The sequence below is a fragment of the Larimichthys crocea genome, chromosome XVI (genome assembly GCF_000972845.2).
Source record: "Larimichthys crocea isolate SSNF chromosome XVI, L_crocea_2.0, whole genome shotgun sequence".
NCBI classification, from domain to species: domain Eukaryota; kingdom Metazoa; phylum Chordata; class Actinopteri; family Sciaenidae; genus Larimichthys; species Larimichthys crocea.
The window spans coordinates 14,887,212-14,904,388 of record NC_040026.1 but is presented as its reverse complement, the minus strand read 5'-3'; the positions used below and the strand labels follow the sequence as shown (position 1 = coordinate 14,904,388).

Genomic DNA, 17,177 nt, shown 5'->3' with positions numbered 1-17,177 from the left:
AATTTAAGTTGTTACTCTTCATAAACATCATAAAACACGGTCACAGCACGAGCCTACATCAGCCTTTTTAGCAGCCATTGTAATAGAGAGTGGCCACTGCAAGTTTCAGGTTTCTGAAAAGCTGTTTCAGTGTTGGTATTCCAGCCTCTTCCAACTCCCTGTGGACCTGAGGCGGGCCGAATGATGCCTGGGTGCTTAAACAAACCATCTGTGATGGCACCTACCTGACTTGATCTGTAGCCAGCCTCAAGTTGCCGTTTGAGGAACTGCGGTTTTTGGCACTTCTGCACTGGCTTAACTTCACAGCATCGGCGGTTGCTGCTTGCTGCTAACACACTAAATTAATATGGTGAATATAGTAAACATTACACTGGCTTAAAATCAGCAGGTTAGCTCTGCCTTTGTGGCCATATCAGCATGGATGTAGATTCTTTTTCTTATTAAGGCCTCAATAGTTCATTATTTCTGGTCATTGTCATCACCAGATCAACTCCCCTCATTAGCTGTAGCTGAGGGCGGTTAATGACTGACACCAACACAATGGGCCTTTTCAACATCCCCCACCTGACCGTCTCTCTCTCTTCTCCCTCATGGCTGCGTCACTCACTCACCAGATCAGAGAACTGCTGATGACAGCAAACCTCACACAGATCCTTTGAACAAACCACAAAGTACAAAACTGTAACACTGTGGACACTGTACAAAAGATAATGAATGACAAAGCTGATGCATGTCATATCTGCCAGCTTAAGTTCTTACAAACCTAATGATTTTATTGGTATTAAATACATATTTATTGCAAAAATATCATAATTTTCACGTGGCCTTCAGGTGGTTGTTTGGTCACAAAGTAATAATACCTTCATGTCCTCATAGGAAATTATTAATGACTTGTTTATTCAAAGGGTGTTCAGGGTGTCAAGAAAATGATTGATATTAAAATTTAAGATTTATTATGATTTAAATAAAAATTCAATCTGGTAAGTATGCCATTGTTGTGCTAAAGGACTTTAACCTACTGATAGATAACACTTTCATGTCTGTATGGTAAATATGAATCTACAACCAACAGCGAGTTAGTTCAGATTGGCAGTTTAGCCTGGAGACTGGAGGTGAACACAAGTTCAGAAATATACACATTTTGTGATGAACAATTTTTTTGATCGTGTAACTTCCTGCCTTTGTACAGAGCCAGGCTAGCTGTTTCCACTTGTTTCTAGTGTTTATGCTAAGCTAATTGCCTGCTATTGGTAGCCTACAAAATTTTGACTTAACTTAACAGATTGTCACATGAAATGATCCACGATTGTTTTTGTTTGTTGTTGTTGTTGTTTTTTGCGTTTCAAACCAAACGTTGCTTCCCATACTAAAATGTCCAACTTCACAGCAGAAATAAACGAGTTTACAGCCTGGTACAAAAATCAGTTTTGGTCCCTATAGCTAATTTCCCCATTCATGACAACTATATTGAGTCTGAATTTCTATGTAACTCAAGTGTTTAAATTATATTAAGACTTAAAGATGTTCATAATTAACAGTGTGGCTACTGTTCGAGCCCGAAGATGACATTCAGCCCGCCAAAGTGTCCATTGTTTATACTGTCATTGTCCTGTAGTAGTAACTTAGTGCTTTTTTAAAGAAGCAGGCTAGCTGTTTCCACTTGTTTCTAGTTTTTTAAAGAAGCAGGCTAGCTGTTTCCACTTGTTTCTAGTGTTTATGCTAAGCTAAGCTAATTGCAGCCTGCTGACAGTAGCCAATCAAATTGCAGCCATTTTGATTTAACTTAACATTACGGTTCATTTATAACGTTACATGAAACTTTTTTAAAGCAGTAATACTAACTAAACATTGCTACCCCGCATTAAAAAAATTAATTTATATAATCTGACTTAAAAAAAAAAAAATTAAATAAATTTTCCGTTGTTTTTCAAAATTAGCGGTTCTAGCTCGTGCTCGCGCGCTGTCAGTTGCTTCGCACAGGGCACGCGCGCTACCGTTGGGTCCTCCTCCTCTTCCGCGTGCGTCCCGAGAAGCCCCCTCTCTCTGCTCTGCTTGGCTCGTGCTGCCTTTTAAAGCAAACTGACACAACATGCCATTCCCCACTCGGCCAGAGGACGGGACACGGTGAGGAGTCGCTGTGTCGCTCATTGTATCCCCCCCTTATCCTGTCGTCACCCCCATCGTCTTTGTTGTTTAGTTGCCTTTTTTTATTAGTTCGTTTACACGGTTAGCTAGTTGTAGTCATGTATCGTTATTTCGGGGAGCTGCTGAGCCGCTCTGCGGGTAGTGCCCTGGCCTCGGGTTGCGTGGACTCCGCTCTCCCGGTGTCCTCCTCCCTGATGCGCATCCGTCGCTATGCCGATGCGGCGGACCAACCCGACGACCCAAACTTCTTCAGGATGGTCGAGGGCTTCTTCGACCGCGGCGCCGCCATCGTGGAGGACAAGCTGGTGGAGGATCTGAAGACCAGGGAGAGCCCCGAGCAGAAGAGGAACCGTGTGCGGGGCATCCTGCGCATCATCAAGCCCTGTAACCACGTCCTGAGCGTGTCTTTCCCCATCAAGAGGGATAACGGAGAGTGGGAGGTGGTGGAGGGGTACCGCGCCCAGCACAGCCAGCACAGAACACCCTGCAAAGGAGGTGAGAAAGGAGCGAAAACACCGCGACCGGCCGCCTTTGACAGCTAGCCTTAGCCGGCTACTTAGCTTAGCTGTAACATGAGCTAGTTTAAAGCACAAAACAACAGGCAGGTGTCAACACAAGCTAACGCATTTGTTACACACAGCCTCACTGTTTTATCCTCGGCTTATCATGCAGTTATTGTGTTTTTGCAATAGCAGCTCATTTGTTCTGCCTGTATATGTCATAACTGCGCACTACTCTCATCAGACTTTTTGTGCAGTTTACAGTGACCTTCCTGCTCACCTGTGACTGTGATGTTACTGCAGCAGCCCCCTCACACACACACAAACACACTTGCATGTACAATCTATTTGCTATCCTGTAATATAGTAGTCTGATCTGGATGCACCACTGATCATCTGGCCTTCTTCCAATGTGTGTGTCAGATGTGTGGTGTGATGGAGGTGTCATGTCATTGACCATGGCTGTACTAAAACAAAACACATGGTTGACCACTGACGATCCGCTCACACACATGCTCTGTCATACAGATTCACACACTCAGGCATGTGCACACACATGTGGTCCATGCTGTAGATATTATATAATATGACTTATGCTCTTCGGTTCGAAGTTCAAGGTTCAAAGAGTACCGCTGCGTTGCACTCTGGGTACAGTTTGAAAAGAAGGATATGATGTATGGGAAGACGAGAGGTGTGAGAGTCTGCAGAGAGGGGGGTGGTTGTGTTTCCAGGCATTCTTATTTGTCAGCAGTGTGACAGGTGGGGGAGGGTGCTATTGAGAGGAGGTATTCTCAGTAGAAAGAGACATGCCTCAGCCAGCTATTCAGTCAAAGGGCATGTTTGAATGGTGTAGAGTGGACATTGGCCTGCTGTTAAAACACGAAACCCCTCCACTGTATCCGCTTGATGTAGCGAATGTAGACATTTCTGCTAGATATGATGAAATAATTAAAAAAATCGATTGAATCAGGCTGTCTGAGATATAATATAGATAACAGATTTCTCATGCCCTCCATTTATGAATCTCCAGATCACTCAGTGAAGCCATATAGGTAAAACGAATAACATTAAAAGAGCTTCATCGCCTCCATCCGTCTCATAAAAGCCAGAGGAGAGCAAAGCATCACTTTGATCCAAAGCTAAATCAAAACCCAGCGCGGCGTTAACAGTGGCAGTATTATTAAATCTCCTCCTCCCTCTTATGTTATCAAACCCAGATCCAAGGCACAGCTATCAAATGATCACAACGGTAGGCCACACAAATCAAAGCCAGTGTTAAGTTTTGATCCATTTAGATGAAGTCGTTTGTCTCGTATATTAAGTCGGCTAGGAGTAAGAGCGGTTATTTTTCAGTGGGTTTAATCATTAATTCAGCGTATAGACCCTTGGTTGTGTTCAGATCAAACTACAAAGTTCAGAGGCTGTTTTTGTGTGTGTATGGCGCCCCTATTTTAGTGAGTAACAGCTGCTGAGCTGGACCACACCGCTCTCTGCTGACTACTTATTGAGCGCCTTTAACTAGGCTGTGAAACATCTACCAGCCAACTAAACAGACGAATGTTCAAAATTCACCAGAAACGCAATAGTAAATCATTATTTTGTGTCTTAAATCTACCAGCAGCTTTCATATTTTATGTGTTTGGCTTATGATTGGTGATATTTTCCCCACCCTGTAAACTCTGTGTGTTGGTGTTCAAACTCTTCCAGGAGAGAGTTTGTGGAAAGTTTTGTTTAGTCTGCAAAAACTGTCAACATCCTTCTGCTTTCTGTGTAGAAGTGGAATACATCTGTGGGATATTTTATGTCACAGAGTTGCCTTGAACTGTAATAGTTAAAAGCAATCCGGTATATCTGATGCCAAATAGATATTTAATATGACTAAATGCTCTGTCAGATGTTTGACACTTAATCAAAGGACTTCACACATCATTAAAAAAAGATTTGAAGACAACTTTGATGGATCTTTTCAGCGTTTGAAAGACAAATAGGGAATCTGTCTTCCTCCAAAATTTCTATTTTACCTTTTTTTTTTTTTACTTCTAAAGAGGAAAAAATTGAAACGTCACTACAACAGACCTTTTTCACAGCAGCCATTTGACATAAAATAGTCTTTAAACACAGGTGTTATCAATGCTACTAATTAAGGTCCCATTCCATTCAGGTCAAACAGAGTCGGGGTGCTGCTGTGGTGCATGTTGGCTCACGGGAAAGTCTCAATAAATGGAACGGGACCTTAGTTAGTATCATTAGAAACACCGGGGTTGACCCTGAGATGAAATGTCAAAATGGCTGCTGTGGGAAAAGTACAGCTTCCAATAACATGAATAATTGTAATTCTAATCAAAATACCACACTTTAGATTTAAGGACAATTATGTGTTCACAAAAGAAAAAAACAATAAGAAGAGACAGTTTTTCCACAGATTTACATGTTTCAGACCAGCACAAAGTCCCATCATGACTGTTGATGTTAAACCCGCCCTGACTGCTGTGGAAACTCTGAATCTCAGCAGCGTAGACTGAAAAAATCTGCCCTCCATTTCAGAGGAATGTGTTTACAGATATGTTTTGGGTCGGGTTGCCGTGGTGAGCTGTTGGTCGGGTTGATAAATGGATGGTGGGTGGGGGGGATGGGTAGGCAGCCGGGCTTTTGTTGTGTTTTTTTTTTTTTTCCTTTTATAATTTGATCAGCGAGCTCAAGATTGTCCTCTGTTGGCCGAGGTAAGTCAGCTGATCTTTGGATGAATGGAAATGTAGACGAGAGGAGAGGTTAAGTCTTTTGCTCTGGCTGAAATGAAAACAAATGGAAGTAGGTTGGCACAGATTGTGTCATTAAGCGGCACTTAAAGATGACGTCATCGTGAATGGGCTTTGGCTTGTGCTTCCTGTGTTTTTAGCAGTCGAACACATGAAAATAGACACAGTGCCCATAAAGCAATCTGCCGTCTCCTCCTTTGTGGCGTTTGCCCTTGGGTTTCTCTGTGTAAGCTAACTCTCGATGAGCTATATTTGGTACTGCTGCGCACACACACGTGTGCACACACGCACTGTGGCAGTGAGATGCTTTGACTTGGGCAGCTCGGCTATATGATCTCATGTAACGCCGCACACCGCCTGGCGCGCACATGTTACCGTGGCGACGGGCGTAAACCCCCAGACAAGTGGAAGGAATGACTGAGACTCGAGAGGTTGGGGTCAGGATGGAGGGCTGGGATTGGTTCGTTTCAGTCTCCACCCGCCCATTGCTGTTATTGTGACTGCCAGGTGGAGTCACTGATCTCTGACCTGTTTATGTGGTCTTGTGTGGTTGTGGAAACATACTGGTCCAGTCCAGTCTTTGCTCTATCTCTGCTATTCATTCAAGTAGTGGAGACAGTTTCATTGTAGGGTAATCATTTCCTCATATTGCAGTCAGAACAATTAAAACTACTGCCAGTATACTCCACGTGAACTCAAAACCTTCCATTAAAAGGTTTTTATCATCAAAAAGGAGTTTGTTTGCATGGCCGTGTTGTAAACTTCTCCCTATGTGTGTGTGTGTGTTTCCTTCAGGTATCCGTTACAGCACAGATGTGTCTGTGGATGAGGTCAAAGCCTTGGCCTCTCTGATGACCTACAAGTGCGCTGTTGTTGGTAAGTAATTTAAAATTTGAAGACAACTTTTGGAGCAAATGTTTGGACACAAAACACAGCAACTTACAAACTACAGATAAATGATACAAGGGAGCTAAATGTGGAAGAGTCTACAAAAAGGACAAGATAAAGGTAATAAAAACAGATAAGACCAGATAAAAGTAGATAAAAACATACACCAACAGTGACAATGGTTTAGACCCTTAAGCCTCAGCCTCTTTTTTTAGGCCTCTGCTCGAAAATGACATACCCAAAATGAATATCTATGTATATCTCTGCAACTAGAAGGTCTGTTTGAATAATTCTGGTGTCATAATAAAGGGAACACTTTTGTCAGATGTGTAGGTATCAGTATGTATGTCACACTTACAATTAAATGTGGTGAGTGGGTTGACTTTGTGACGCTATACATATTTGATATTTGATAATGAATTTGCTCGGTGTTGGAGGTGTGTTTGGTGTGTGTAAATATGACTTATATGTACTTGTAGCAGAGTTTCTCCTGTTTAATGTAATGTGCTGTATGACTGCATTGTTACATGATTAGTACAGCGTTTCGTGCTTTTTGACTACAGAGCATCGATTTAGATCAGTTAGTTTTACAGGCAGGTATAGCATAACGCCATCCTGATGTCAACAGTGGAAATTCACTTGCAAGAATATGTCCAGGAGAAGCCAAATACTCACTGCTTTACAAAGGATCTGTTGGTTACTGCAGTGATCTTATCTAACGATACCGTTCAGACGGTTTGTGTCTTTCAATGTGAGGCTGTGAAACCAACAGATAAAAGAAAAAGTCAGGGGATTTTCAATGAAAGATACATGTGCCAGGATGGTGGGTTACTGGTCAGGCAACAGTGCCAAGAAATAGTTTTCCATCTTAGTTTTGCTGCCAGTTATGCAGAATGTTGTGTTTGGAACAAGCATGTGATTGCTGCTCTGGTTCTTAAGCTGTATTATTCTCTTCCAGATGTGCCATTTGGGGGAGCCAAAGCTGGAGTCAAGATCAACCCCAGGAATTACTCTGTAAGCCTTCTCATGTCAATCCTCTTCCCCCACACGCTCATGTGCACATGTAGAGATGTTTAACTGTGTGTTACAATACGTATAGGAAAAACACAAAGCCTAAGATGAGCGCTCGACTTTCAGCAGACTGGTAGTAACTGGAGAGATATCAGTTTTCTTATGTCTCTTTCTCACATCCCAACAACCTCAGAGGATGATTCAATCACAGCAGAATGCAAAAAGGCAGGGCTGCTGGATCGTATCCCTTTTTAATTTTGTGTTTCTTGATTAATGAGAGGACAGAATAATTAAAGAGAGCAGAAGAAGCATGGTTATGTTGAACTGTTGTATTCATATTTTTAGATTAAACTTTAGTTTAAAGGCTACAGTGTCAGTATATGCATATGATTATATTGTGATTTAAATAAAATTTCTCACTCTGAAAAAGCACACATGAAGTTTTAGTTCACTGGAAGTAAACCCCTAAACAGAAACATCATAGTTTAATCAAAACGCTGGAAGCATCTTTATAAACATCGAATTAAATGACTACTGCTTTATATGGATGAGACACTGTTTGGGTTGCACTGTGCCTTTCTCTCTCTTTTTTTTGTTTTTGTCCTTTCCTTCAATGTTTTTTTTGCACTGTAACCAAGCAACAGCATGTTTTTCTTAAACTTTTACACTGTCTGTCTGTCGCAGGATAATGAGCTGGAGAAGATTACCAGGAGATTCACTATTGAGCTGGCCAAAAAGGGTTTCATTGGTGAGTATGTTAACAGCAATTATTTCAAAAGTAATGTTATATCTCACAGGAGTACTAATTTAGTTGCACTGCTTAGCATTTGGTGCGTCACAATGTCCTTGTCGTTAATTACAGCGGCTTTGTTGAGAGGTGACTGTTTCCACCCACAGAAGTAAACATTTCCTGTCATCTGTTTATTCAGGTTGGGGTAGCTCAGGGTGTGCCAACTGAAAGAAAGAAAAAAGACGATTAATTATAGAGAAAAGGAAGCAGAGATAAACAACAACTTAAACCTCATATTTACAGGAGGTGGAATCAGAAATAATAACAGGGACACAGTGTGATAGATACTTTATTGTCCTTACAAGGTGATTTGTTGCCACAGTCTGTACAAAATCTGGCATAAATACATTAAACACCGCAACACAACCATGAAAATAAACATCTAATACAGCATATTTTTCCACACACATATCATATATACCTTTCAGCACATGGTGGTTACCGGGGTGTTTTGTTAAGAGATGCTATAGAAGGAAGCAGTAGGAAGGATGATTTGGGGTCGCATGCTATACCGAGTGCTCTGCGTATAATTGCTTTACAGTTGGGGGTGGGGAGACAGGCATGGTGTGTGATGCGTGTGAGTTTGTTCTTATTAAAGCCAGTGTTGATAAAGCAGGATGAACGGTAAAGAAGAATGGGTTATACTATATGACAGCAATAGTGAAGCAGCAGAGCGTGGCCAATACAATCAACTGCTGCATGGACCACAGAAGATGCTCACACCTGCGCAGCTTGTCTCTATTTTTACACAGCTAGTCTTTTTTTTCTTCCTCCACTCCTCCAACAGGTAATTATATAGAACTGTTTAAAATATAACAAACCCCAACTACAATCTGTTTTGCTGCTCCCAGGTGATTCTGAGGCGTTCCCAAGCTAGATAGGCTATGTAGTCCCTTCAGCAGGTTTTGGGTCTGTCCCAGTTGGACATGCCCAGAACACCTCCAAAGGAAGGTGCCCAGGGGGTCCTAATTCTAATCAGATGCCCGAACCACCTCAGCTGGCTTGCAAAAGGGCAGCAGCTCTACTTTTAGCTCTTTCAGGATGTTCAAGCTCCTAACCCTATTTGTAAGGCTGAGCCTGGCAGAGGAAGCTCATTTCGACCGCTTGTATGCACTTTCTCTTTTTTTTTATCACTGCCCAAAGCTCATTAACCCTAGGTGAGGGTACTGGACTGGAAAATCAAGAGCTTTGCCTTCTGTCTCAGCTCCCTCTTCCCCACAATGGTCCGGTACGACGGTATCGTTCTCAGTACTGCAGACACCGCACCAACCTGCCAAGCAAGCATTCCACCATTTTCTGTCAAAAAACCATGGCCTCAGACTAAGTTAATGTGGATCCATGATCCTGTACTTAAATTGAGCCAGTTAATATTAGCATAAGCTTCCAAACCCTGCATAACCAGCTGCATTGTCACTTGGCAAAACTGAATTTGCACACACAGTGAATCTGGCACGCTACAAAGACTGAGTCTGTGTTATGCCCTGTGATGTGTCACGTCTTTGTCCCGTGGATTTCATCTATGACATGGTCAAACTTATTAAGAAAGTCATCCTTTTCTCTTAGTACTCCCATCCCCCTGCCCAATCTCTCTGCATGCTGCTGCTGTTTTTGGATATGAGGCTCTTGAGGGCACATGTGTATGACACAAGGACATTTGTGATTTGTACTCCACTACTTGATGTATGAACTCTATGAACTGCTTTATTTAACTCTGCTACCTGTGTTTCTTCACCAGGACCTGGCATCGATGTCCCGGCCCCAGACATGAGCACAGGAGAGAGGGAAATGTCCTGGATTGCTGACACATACGCTAACACCATCGCACACACTGTAAGTGAGTTGTCAGGCACACACACGGCCGAACTGTACATCTTGGCTTGACTTTTTGGCAGAAATTTTAAAAATAGGCCAAGTTAAAACCAAGGAATGAGTCACATGTAAACTATGAGCAGTGGTTTCCTGCCGCTCCCTTCCCAATGAGTCATTCCCCCTCTCTTAAAGGCCGCACACAATGAGGCCTGTGTGTGTGTCTGTGTGTGTGCTATCAGTTAAGCATTCTCGTATCAAAAGTTGTCAAACAGAGCATATCTGACCAAAGATGGAAAATATTTACCCATGACTATGTCTGTGTAAACCACCTGTGTTCGCTCTGTGGGATAAACATTGCTGTAGTGACTCCTCAAGCATTTTTTCTGCATTATATACAGAAAAAAATAGTTTTCATATCACCGCATATCAGCCCACATTGATACTGATATGTCTGCAGTAGGCTTTAATCGATATATACCAAGCACTGTGCCGTTAAAGCATTAAAGTCTACAAACACTGTAGTCCAGTGTGGTGGGTAAATCTCGTGTTACTCAGTTTCCTTTCACGCTCTCTGTCCTCCTCTCACCTTACCTAGTCATGTGTCCTCTGTTCTAGATACCCCTGACAGGGCTTTGGAGTGAGTGACACATTCCTGCTTTGGGTATCTGAGGGCAGAGGATTATGGGTAGTGAGTACTGATGTGCAGTCAGCTGTCTCACCGCCTGGTACTGCAGCCCCATACTACCTTACTGTGTGTAAGGTGCAGTACCACCAAAAGGCCACTAGATGATGGTTGGCTGTAGCAGATTCTATGAGTGTCTCTGTGATTTTTAAGTTCATTGGAGACATTAAGGTTTAAAGATTAGTATGTTTTGGGCCGTGATGCCTCAGCGAGTCACACTCAAGTTGTAAACCCAACTTGCAGCCTCAAAACCTCCTCTTGTGTTATGCTGTGTACATAATCGTATAGTCTACGTTCTGAGTGGCCTAATCTTTTCTTTACACTGTGTATGTGCAGGACATCAACGCCCATGCGTGTGTGACAGGAAAGCCCATCAGCCAGGGAGGTATCCACGGGCGTATCTCAGCCACAGGTCGTGGGGTTTTCCACGGCATCGAGAACTTCATCAACGAGGCGTCCTACATGAGCATGCTGGGCCTGACACCGGGCTTCCAGGACAAGACTTTTGTCATCCAGGTACACACTCAAGCATGGTTTGATAGTACAAACATTTTGCTCAGAATGAAAGATGAGATCCTAAATGTGCTCACAGGATTTAAAGTTTTTCATTTGGATTCATGGCGAGGGTTTTTTTTTAGAGCTCCGCCTCAATCAGAGGAGTGCCATCTGTTTTCGCTGGACCTCCTCAAACCAAGCAGGCAGCAGTGTCTTTGTGACAAATGATGATTCAGTAAAAGACTGGGACCGATCTGAACTACTCTGCTCCTCTAATTTTCTGCATGCATGTCCAGACTCTGTTTCAGTTTTTAAAAAAACAGTTTTTGTTTTAGTATCAAAGATTAATGTAATCAGTAATCGAAAGATGAAGATTCACATGTCTTAAACAAAGATGCAGTAGAAAGAAGCAGAGCAAAGGCTCCAGTGGTGAATAACATTAAGCATTACACATTAAAATCATGGAAAGGTCACTCTTTGTAAGAGGATACACGTGATTTAAACCAATTTCATCAAAGGGGAAGTGTGTCTGTGGAAACGAGCAATTAATTCTCCTTAGCAGTTTCACTTCCATTTGTCATGTGGCAGCTCCCACGCACACACTCTTTTATGTGTCTGAATGTTACACGGCCGTCCTGACAGACATTTTTGTTGCGTGACATGCATTTAAACACACACTATCCAGATGGATTCATGGACTAAACTCTGATACTCTACCTGTCGTGTTCTGGCTTTTCATGTACCCAGCTTCTAAACAAAGAAGTTTAATTTGTGTCCGATGGTTTGAGAGAGAGGGGGAAATAGCAAACATTGGTTGAGAAACATAGACAGTGAATGAGAATAAGGGAGCACTGGCATCAATAAAGTTTAATAATCAGAGAAATAAAAAGTTATTTCCTGATTGTTTCACAGTGGTTACAATGCACAAATAGAAATACCTCCAGCAGCCCATACATCGCTGCACAAGCATGTGGCTATTCTATATGTTTAGATGCATGTCACTAAACAAAAATATCAGTCAGGATGGCTTTGTAACATTCAGACACATAAAAGATAAAAGATTTATTTATTTTTTTTCAGCAACCGTACAGAAAATATTAAAGATGATGAAGAGGAGTTGACGTTTGAGTGAGGAGGTGAAGAAGCAGTGACAGCAGCTGAATCATGACGTAGATGTTCAAAAAAGCTCATCCCTCTGTGTGTGCGTGCGTGCGTGCATGCGTGCATGCGTGCGTGCGTGCGTGCGTGCATGTTGGAGGATTACGTTGTCCTGAGATTAGATTTTCTTAGAGATTTATTAGTGACTGAAAAGAGAGCTGATCTCTTTTTATCGCACTTAATTGAAAAAATCAGAGAAGTCTGCTCTTTGTATTCCTTTTTATTCTGCTGTTGTGTTAAATCCAAGTTAGCGATCTGTGATATGACGATACTGTACATACCTTTAGATAATAAAAATGCAGAAACCTCAAGATTTTACTACAACATTTATGCAGACATTGATATCGTTTAATCTCTGGTTGTATTAAATCATTATGGGTGAGGTTGCAAATTGGTGACTGGCCTGCTTCATGGAAATATTGTGTAGCTTTCCATCAGCATAAAGTATCTTGATTTATTCATGTATTCATATACAGATTTGACAGTAAACCGGCAACACAATGATTTATTTCTTCTGTCCATCTCCATTTCTCACCCACTTTTACCCAGAATACCTGTCTGAGCTCTTGTTTCAGGTCATGACGTAGGTAGGCAAGTAGATGATGGTGATGCTATAACTCAAACTGGCCACATGGTGGCACCAGAGTATATAGTTATATGGAGCTGAATCATAGTTTATGGTTTAACAGGCTGTGACAGTTAAAATGTTTACTCTCGTAATTAATGAATGATTTAAAAGTGAATGTCATGTTGCACCGTGGTGACGTCGCTGTGACTTTTCTCAGGGCTTCGGTAATGTGGGTCTTCACTCCATGAGGTACCTGCACAGGTTTGGGGCCAAGTGTGTGGGCATTGGTGAGATCGATGGAGCCATCTACAACCCAGAAGGCATCGACCCCAAGCAGCTGGAGGACTATAAACTGGTATAATTTCCTTAGACTTTTTTGTCTGTTTTCCCTTCCCAAAATGCAAAAATCCTTGTATATATCCCACTGATACTGACTTAACAATATCACAGCCAGATGATTTTCTTCTGGAAACTTTCTAATATTTTTTCCCTGTGTGTCTTTTCTTTTCTTGCAGCAACACGGCACCATTGTAGGCTTCCCGGGAGCCAAACCCTACGAAGGTAACATCTTGGAGGCCGACTGCCACATCTTGATCCCTGCTGCCGGAGAAAAGCAGCTCACACGTGTCAACGCTCCCAAAATCAAAGCCAAAGTAAACATGATTATGATGATCCACATGATTTAAGGACAGAGCAACATGGACGCACTTATGTGAAGTGTGCGTTTTGTATTTTGCCTCTTTTAGATCATTGCTGAGGGTGCCAATGGTCCCACCACCCCAGCGGCTGACAAGGTCTTCCTGGATAACAACGTCATGGTTATTCCTGTAAGCACGCACGCACACACACACACACACACACACACACACACACACACACGCGCACACACACACACACACAGAAATGCTAATATTTGGACATAAACATTGAAAAAACTTAGAAGCATAAACATAAACATTTAGAAAACACACATCCAGCCAGGCTTCACAAGTTAACTGCCAGACCAAAGCGTTTCATTTTTGGTTTATTCCAGAGTCTTTATTATTCAGAAAAAAAATCTGTGTCTTCACAAATCAAGTCTTACAAACCGCACAGAGGAAAATGAATCAAAAAGAGGAGTGAAGTTTGTTCCACACAGGCAGAAGTCTGAGTTTGTGATGTTTCATCTTGCAGGACATGTACCTGAATGCTGGCGGTGTGACCGTGTCTTATTTCGAGTGGCTGAAGAATCTCAACCATGTCAGCTATGGAAGACTGACCTTCAAATATGAGAGAGACTCAAACTACCACCTGCTCAGTGAGTAGAAGACTGCTCTTTATTTTACCACAATGTGCAAGGGTCGTAAGACACAATCAGAACATTATCGATCGTTATCATGACATCATGAAAGGATAGAAGGTTATGGTACTTTCTTTGTACTTTAGCATGGTTCGTTCGTGCTGTTGAATTTCCTGAATTTCAGGATATTTTTCCTTGATAACTTTCACCCATTCTGTCACCAGTTTGCTACCAAAAATTTGGTTATATTTCGCCCCTTTACGTTCATCATAAATAGAGACGGTCTTTATTGTTCCTCAGAATCTTGTCTCTTTCCTCTTCTTTATCAGAACAGCCTTCAGGGTATACAAAAGTAATAGCAGGCATCTGTATTAAAACAAACAAAACAAAAAAAAACATTATTTATTGTAAATTAACATGCTACTGAAAGATGTTACAACACATTCAGTGGTTAGACTTTCTGTGATGTTGTACCTTGTAGTTCTCTTGGTGGTGTGATGGATTACTCGGAGTGATGGCAGATTCTCTGGTCCTGAAGGACAAACCAATAATATATCAATATACCTCCACAGATTCACTCTGTGCTGCACAAAACCTTTTTGTTTAACTCTTCATGTTCATTTAACTCTTTATGCTGTGGTTGCTGTAATTAGCTTTTACAAAATGTTATTTCTTAACACCTAACTTTTGAAGTCGACAGGTTAACGTATTTTTAAAATACAAGATTAATTTGTTTTTTATTTAAATAGTTAAAGATCTAAATAACAATGCAGTCAACAAGAATTTGAAATAAATGTATTCTTACTGGTTCTCTGGAGGTTCAGGCAGCGTCATTTATGCTGCTATGCAAATTCAGCATGAACTGAGAACTGTAGGGTAAACCTTATCGTTTACACTCTCTGTCCTGTTCATATGCAGCCAATCATCATTCACCATGTCATATAAGAATTGAAGAAGTTGTAAATCTAGATGAACTAGATTGCCAGGCTGTCATCACTGTTTTTTGTTATCAATTTGTCAATCAATTAATTTCTTCTTTTCTCTTCTGTTTTCCCTTCTAGTGTCTGTGCAGGAAAGTTTAGAGAGAAAGTTTGGCAAGCAGGGAGGACCCATCCCTGTCGTACCTACTGCTGACTTCCAGGCCAGAGTTGCTGTGAGTAACACACATGAACCGAGGGTCACAAATAAACAAACAATTCATTTCTACTGATACTCAAATTGGTACAAAGGGCCGCAGGTCAGATTTGGGGTGAATGCTCTACCAACTGTGCTAATCGACACCACATCTTAATACCTTTTAGTGACAGTTGCCATGTTCCATGTTCCAGTAAAGAGTGCTCATGTGTTTATACAGAAAAACACATGTAACAAAGGTCGCCCTATAACAAACTAATATCTTCATTACAGATGCCAAAGCACTGTCAATTAAAGTGACAAATGTCCAGTTATTACATTTACCTTTTAATAATGATCGTGCATACACACTGTTTCTGAAGTGTCCTTCCTGATATTGACTGTGTGGTAATTTTTCTTTGCAGGGTGCCTCTGAGAAGGACATCGTTCACTCTGGTTTGGCTTACACCATGGAGAGATCTGCCCGGGTAAGTGATCGTACAGGATATAAACTGTCCAGTGGTTTTAGTGAACAGAAATCTTAGCTCAGTGCTGTGGCTTTCTGTTGTGCCCCACTGTAAAACAATAAAAACCTGTAACAACAACATGGGATATAAAACGTGAAAGCACTAACTCGCATGAACAGCTTACACTTCCAACAGGATACCTGCAGGTCTTACACGCTATTTCTAGCCTGCTGCAGGCAGTGACATTAGTTGCAATCCTACTAGTACTTTTTGTACATGTTTTTTTTCGGCTGCCAGGAGACATTATATCTGTAAACTACAACTGAGACAGGTGTAAGGCCACATTCAGACAGAATCCAGTGTTGTGGTGAAAACGCAGGTTTTTCCATTCATTTCAGTGGGGGGTAGTCCATTTTGGCTGTTTCTAACACCACAGAACCTAAAGAAGCAGCTATGAAGGTGCTATAACGTGTTCTGTTTCGCCCTTCTAGCAAATCATGCGCACAGCAAGCAAGTACAACCTGGGTCTGGACCTTCGGACGGCCGCGTACGTCAACGCCATTGAGAAGGTCTTCAAAGTCTACAACGAGGCTGGGCTTACCTTCACATAAACGGCCAATGACGACCCACCTTTCCTCTCCTTCCCCCTCAACCCTCTTTACTATTGACCACCCTCCCCCGGCTTCTTTCACCCCCTAAATAGCCTTCAGAACATATCACTGTTTACCGCTGCTTGTTGGCTCTTTTACACACACATGCGTACATACAGCAAGGCATCGGCTAGCCCGGTATTTATCCCGTGATCTTTGTGCTGCCATTATACTGTATCTTCTGCTTCTCTGTTTAAATATCGTTCTCTTCTTGTTTTAGCCTGAGGTTATATTGAGAAAAAGCAGACGAAGAGTCCTGACATGACAAAAGACCATGTCCCTCCTGCAGCCATCATATTCATGATATTGTTGTACGGCAGCCATGTTCAAAGCAAACGTTCTGTGATCGCCGAACGCACGTGAGACCCTCCAGTTGCGGTAATTTCAGATGACAGCACTGCAGATGCCTTATTTCAGAAAGAGTTGTGCTCTAAAACAGAGATGTCCACTTCAGTTTAATTTGAATTAAAAGGGATTTAGATTTAACTTTATGTGAATAAAAGAGAATACTAATTTTATGACTTCTCGCACTTCAGGTGTAAAGGTTCGTAGTGAAGTTGCCAAGATTTAGAGGGTTTTTTTCATAGTTTGTCTGAGATTCGATAGACGTTCTCCCACTCCTCGCCCGTCCAGTTTCCTTCCTTTCCTTCCTCTCCTATATTAAAAGCAGCTTCTCCCCGACTCCTCCGCTGGCCAAGAAAGGGGAGCAGGGAGGGGGCTAGGTGTCACTGTGACCGCCCATCCCCTTAGTTGAATTTTCCTCAGTTTTAATCGTCCACTTCCTCAATGTTGAAGTTGTTATGGAGGAAATTATTTTTATTTTATGCAAACCAAACCAATAAAATGTTCAGAAAAAAAAGATACAA

General features: G+C 41.9%; 1 protein-coding gene across 1 annotated transcript; it reads left to right on the top strand.

Annotated features, from left to right (window-relative positions):
- The first annotated feature begins 1,973 nt into the window (after positions 1 to 1,973).
- Positions 1,974 to 17,177, top strand: glud1b (glutamate dehydrogenase 1b). The gene is made up of 13 exons (XM_010735140.3): positions 1,974 to 2,640; positions 6,197 to 6,277; positions 7,248 to 7,303; positions 7,985 to 8,048; positions 9,826 to 9,920; positions 10,918 to 11,097; positions 13,020 to 13,157; positions 13,318 to 13,455; positions 13,549 to 13,629; positions 13,976 to 14,099; positions 15,143 to 15,234; positions 15,620 to 15,682; positions 16,153 to 17,177. Exons 1-13 carry the CDS (start codon positions 2,244 to 2,246, stop codon positions 16,270 to 16,272), a joined length of 1,629 nt encoding a protein of 542 aa, XP_010733442.1. The 5' UTR covers positions 1,974 to 2,243; the 3' UTR covers positions 16,273 to 17,177.

Coding starts and splice junctions, on each gene's coding strand:
- glud1b (XM_010735140.3), top strand. CDS start 2,244: ATGTATCGTTATTTCGGGGAGCTGCTGAGCCGCTCTGCGGGTAGTGCC. Junction 11,098..13,019: donor ACAAGACTTTTGTCATCCAG/GTACACACTCAA, acceptor GACTTTTCTCAG/GGCTTCGGTAATGTGGGTCT. Junction 13,158..13,317: donor AGCTGGAGGACTATAAACTG/GTATAATTTCCT, acceptor CTTTTCTTGCAG/CAACACGGCACCATTGTAGG.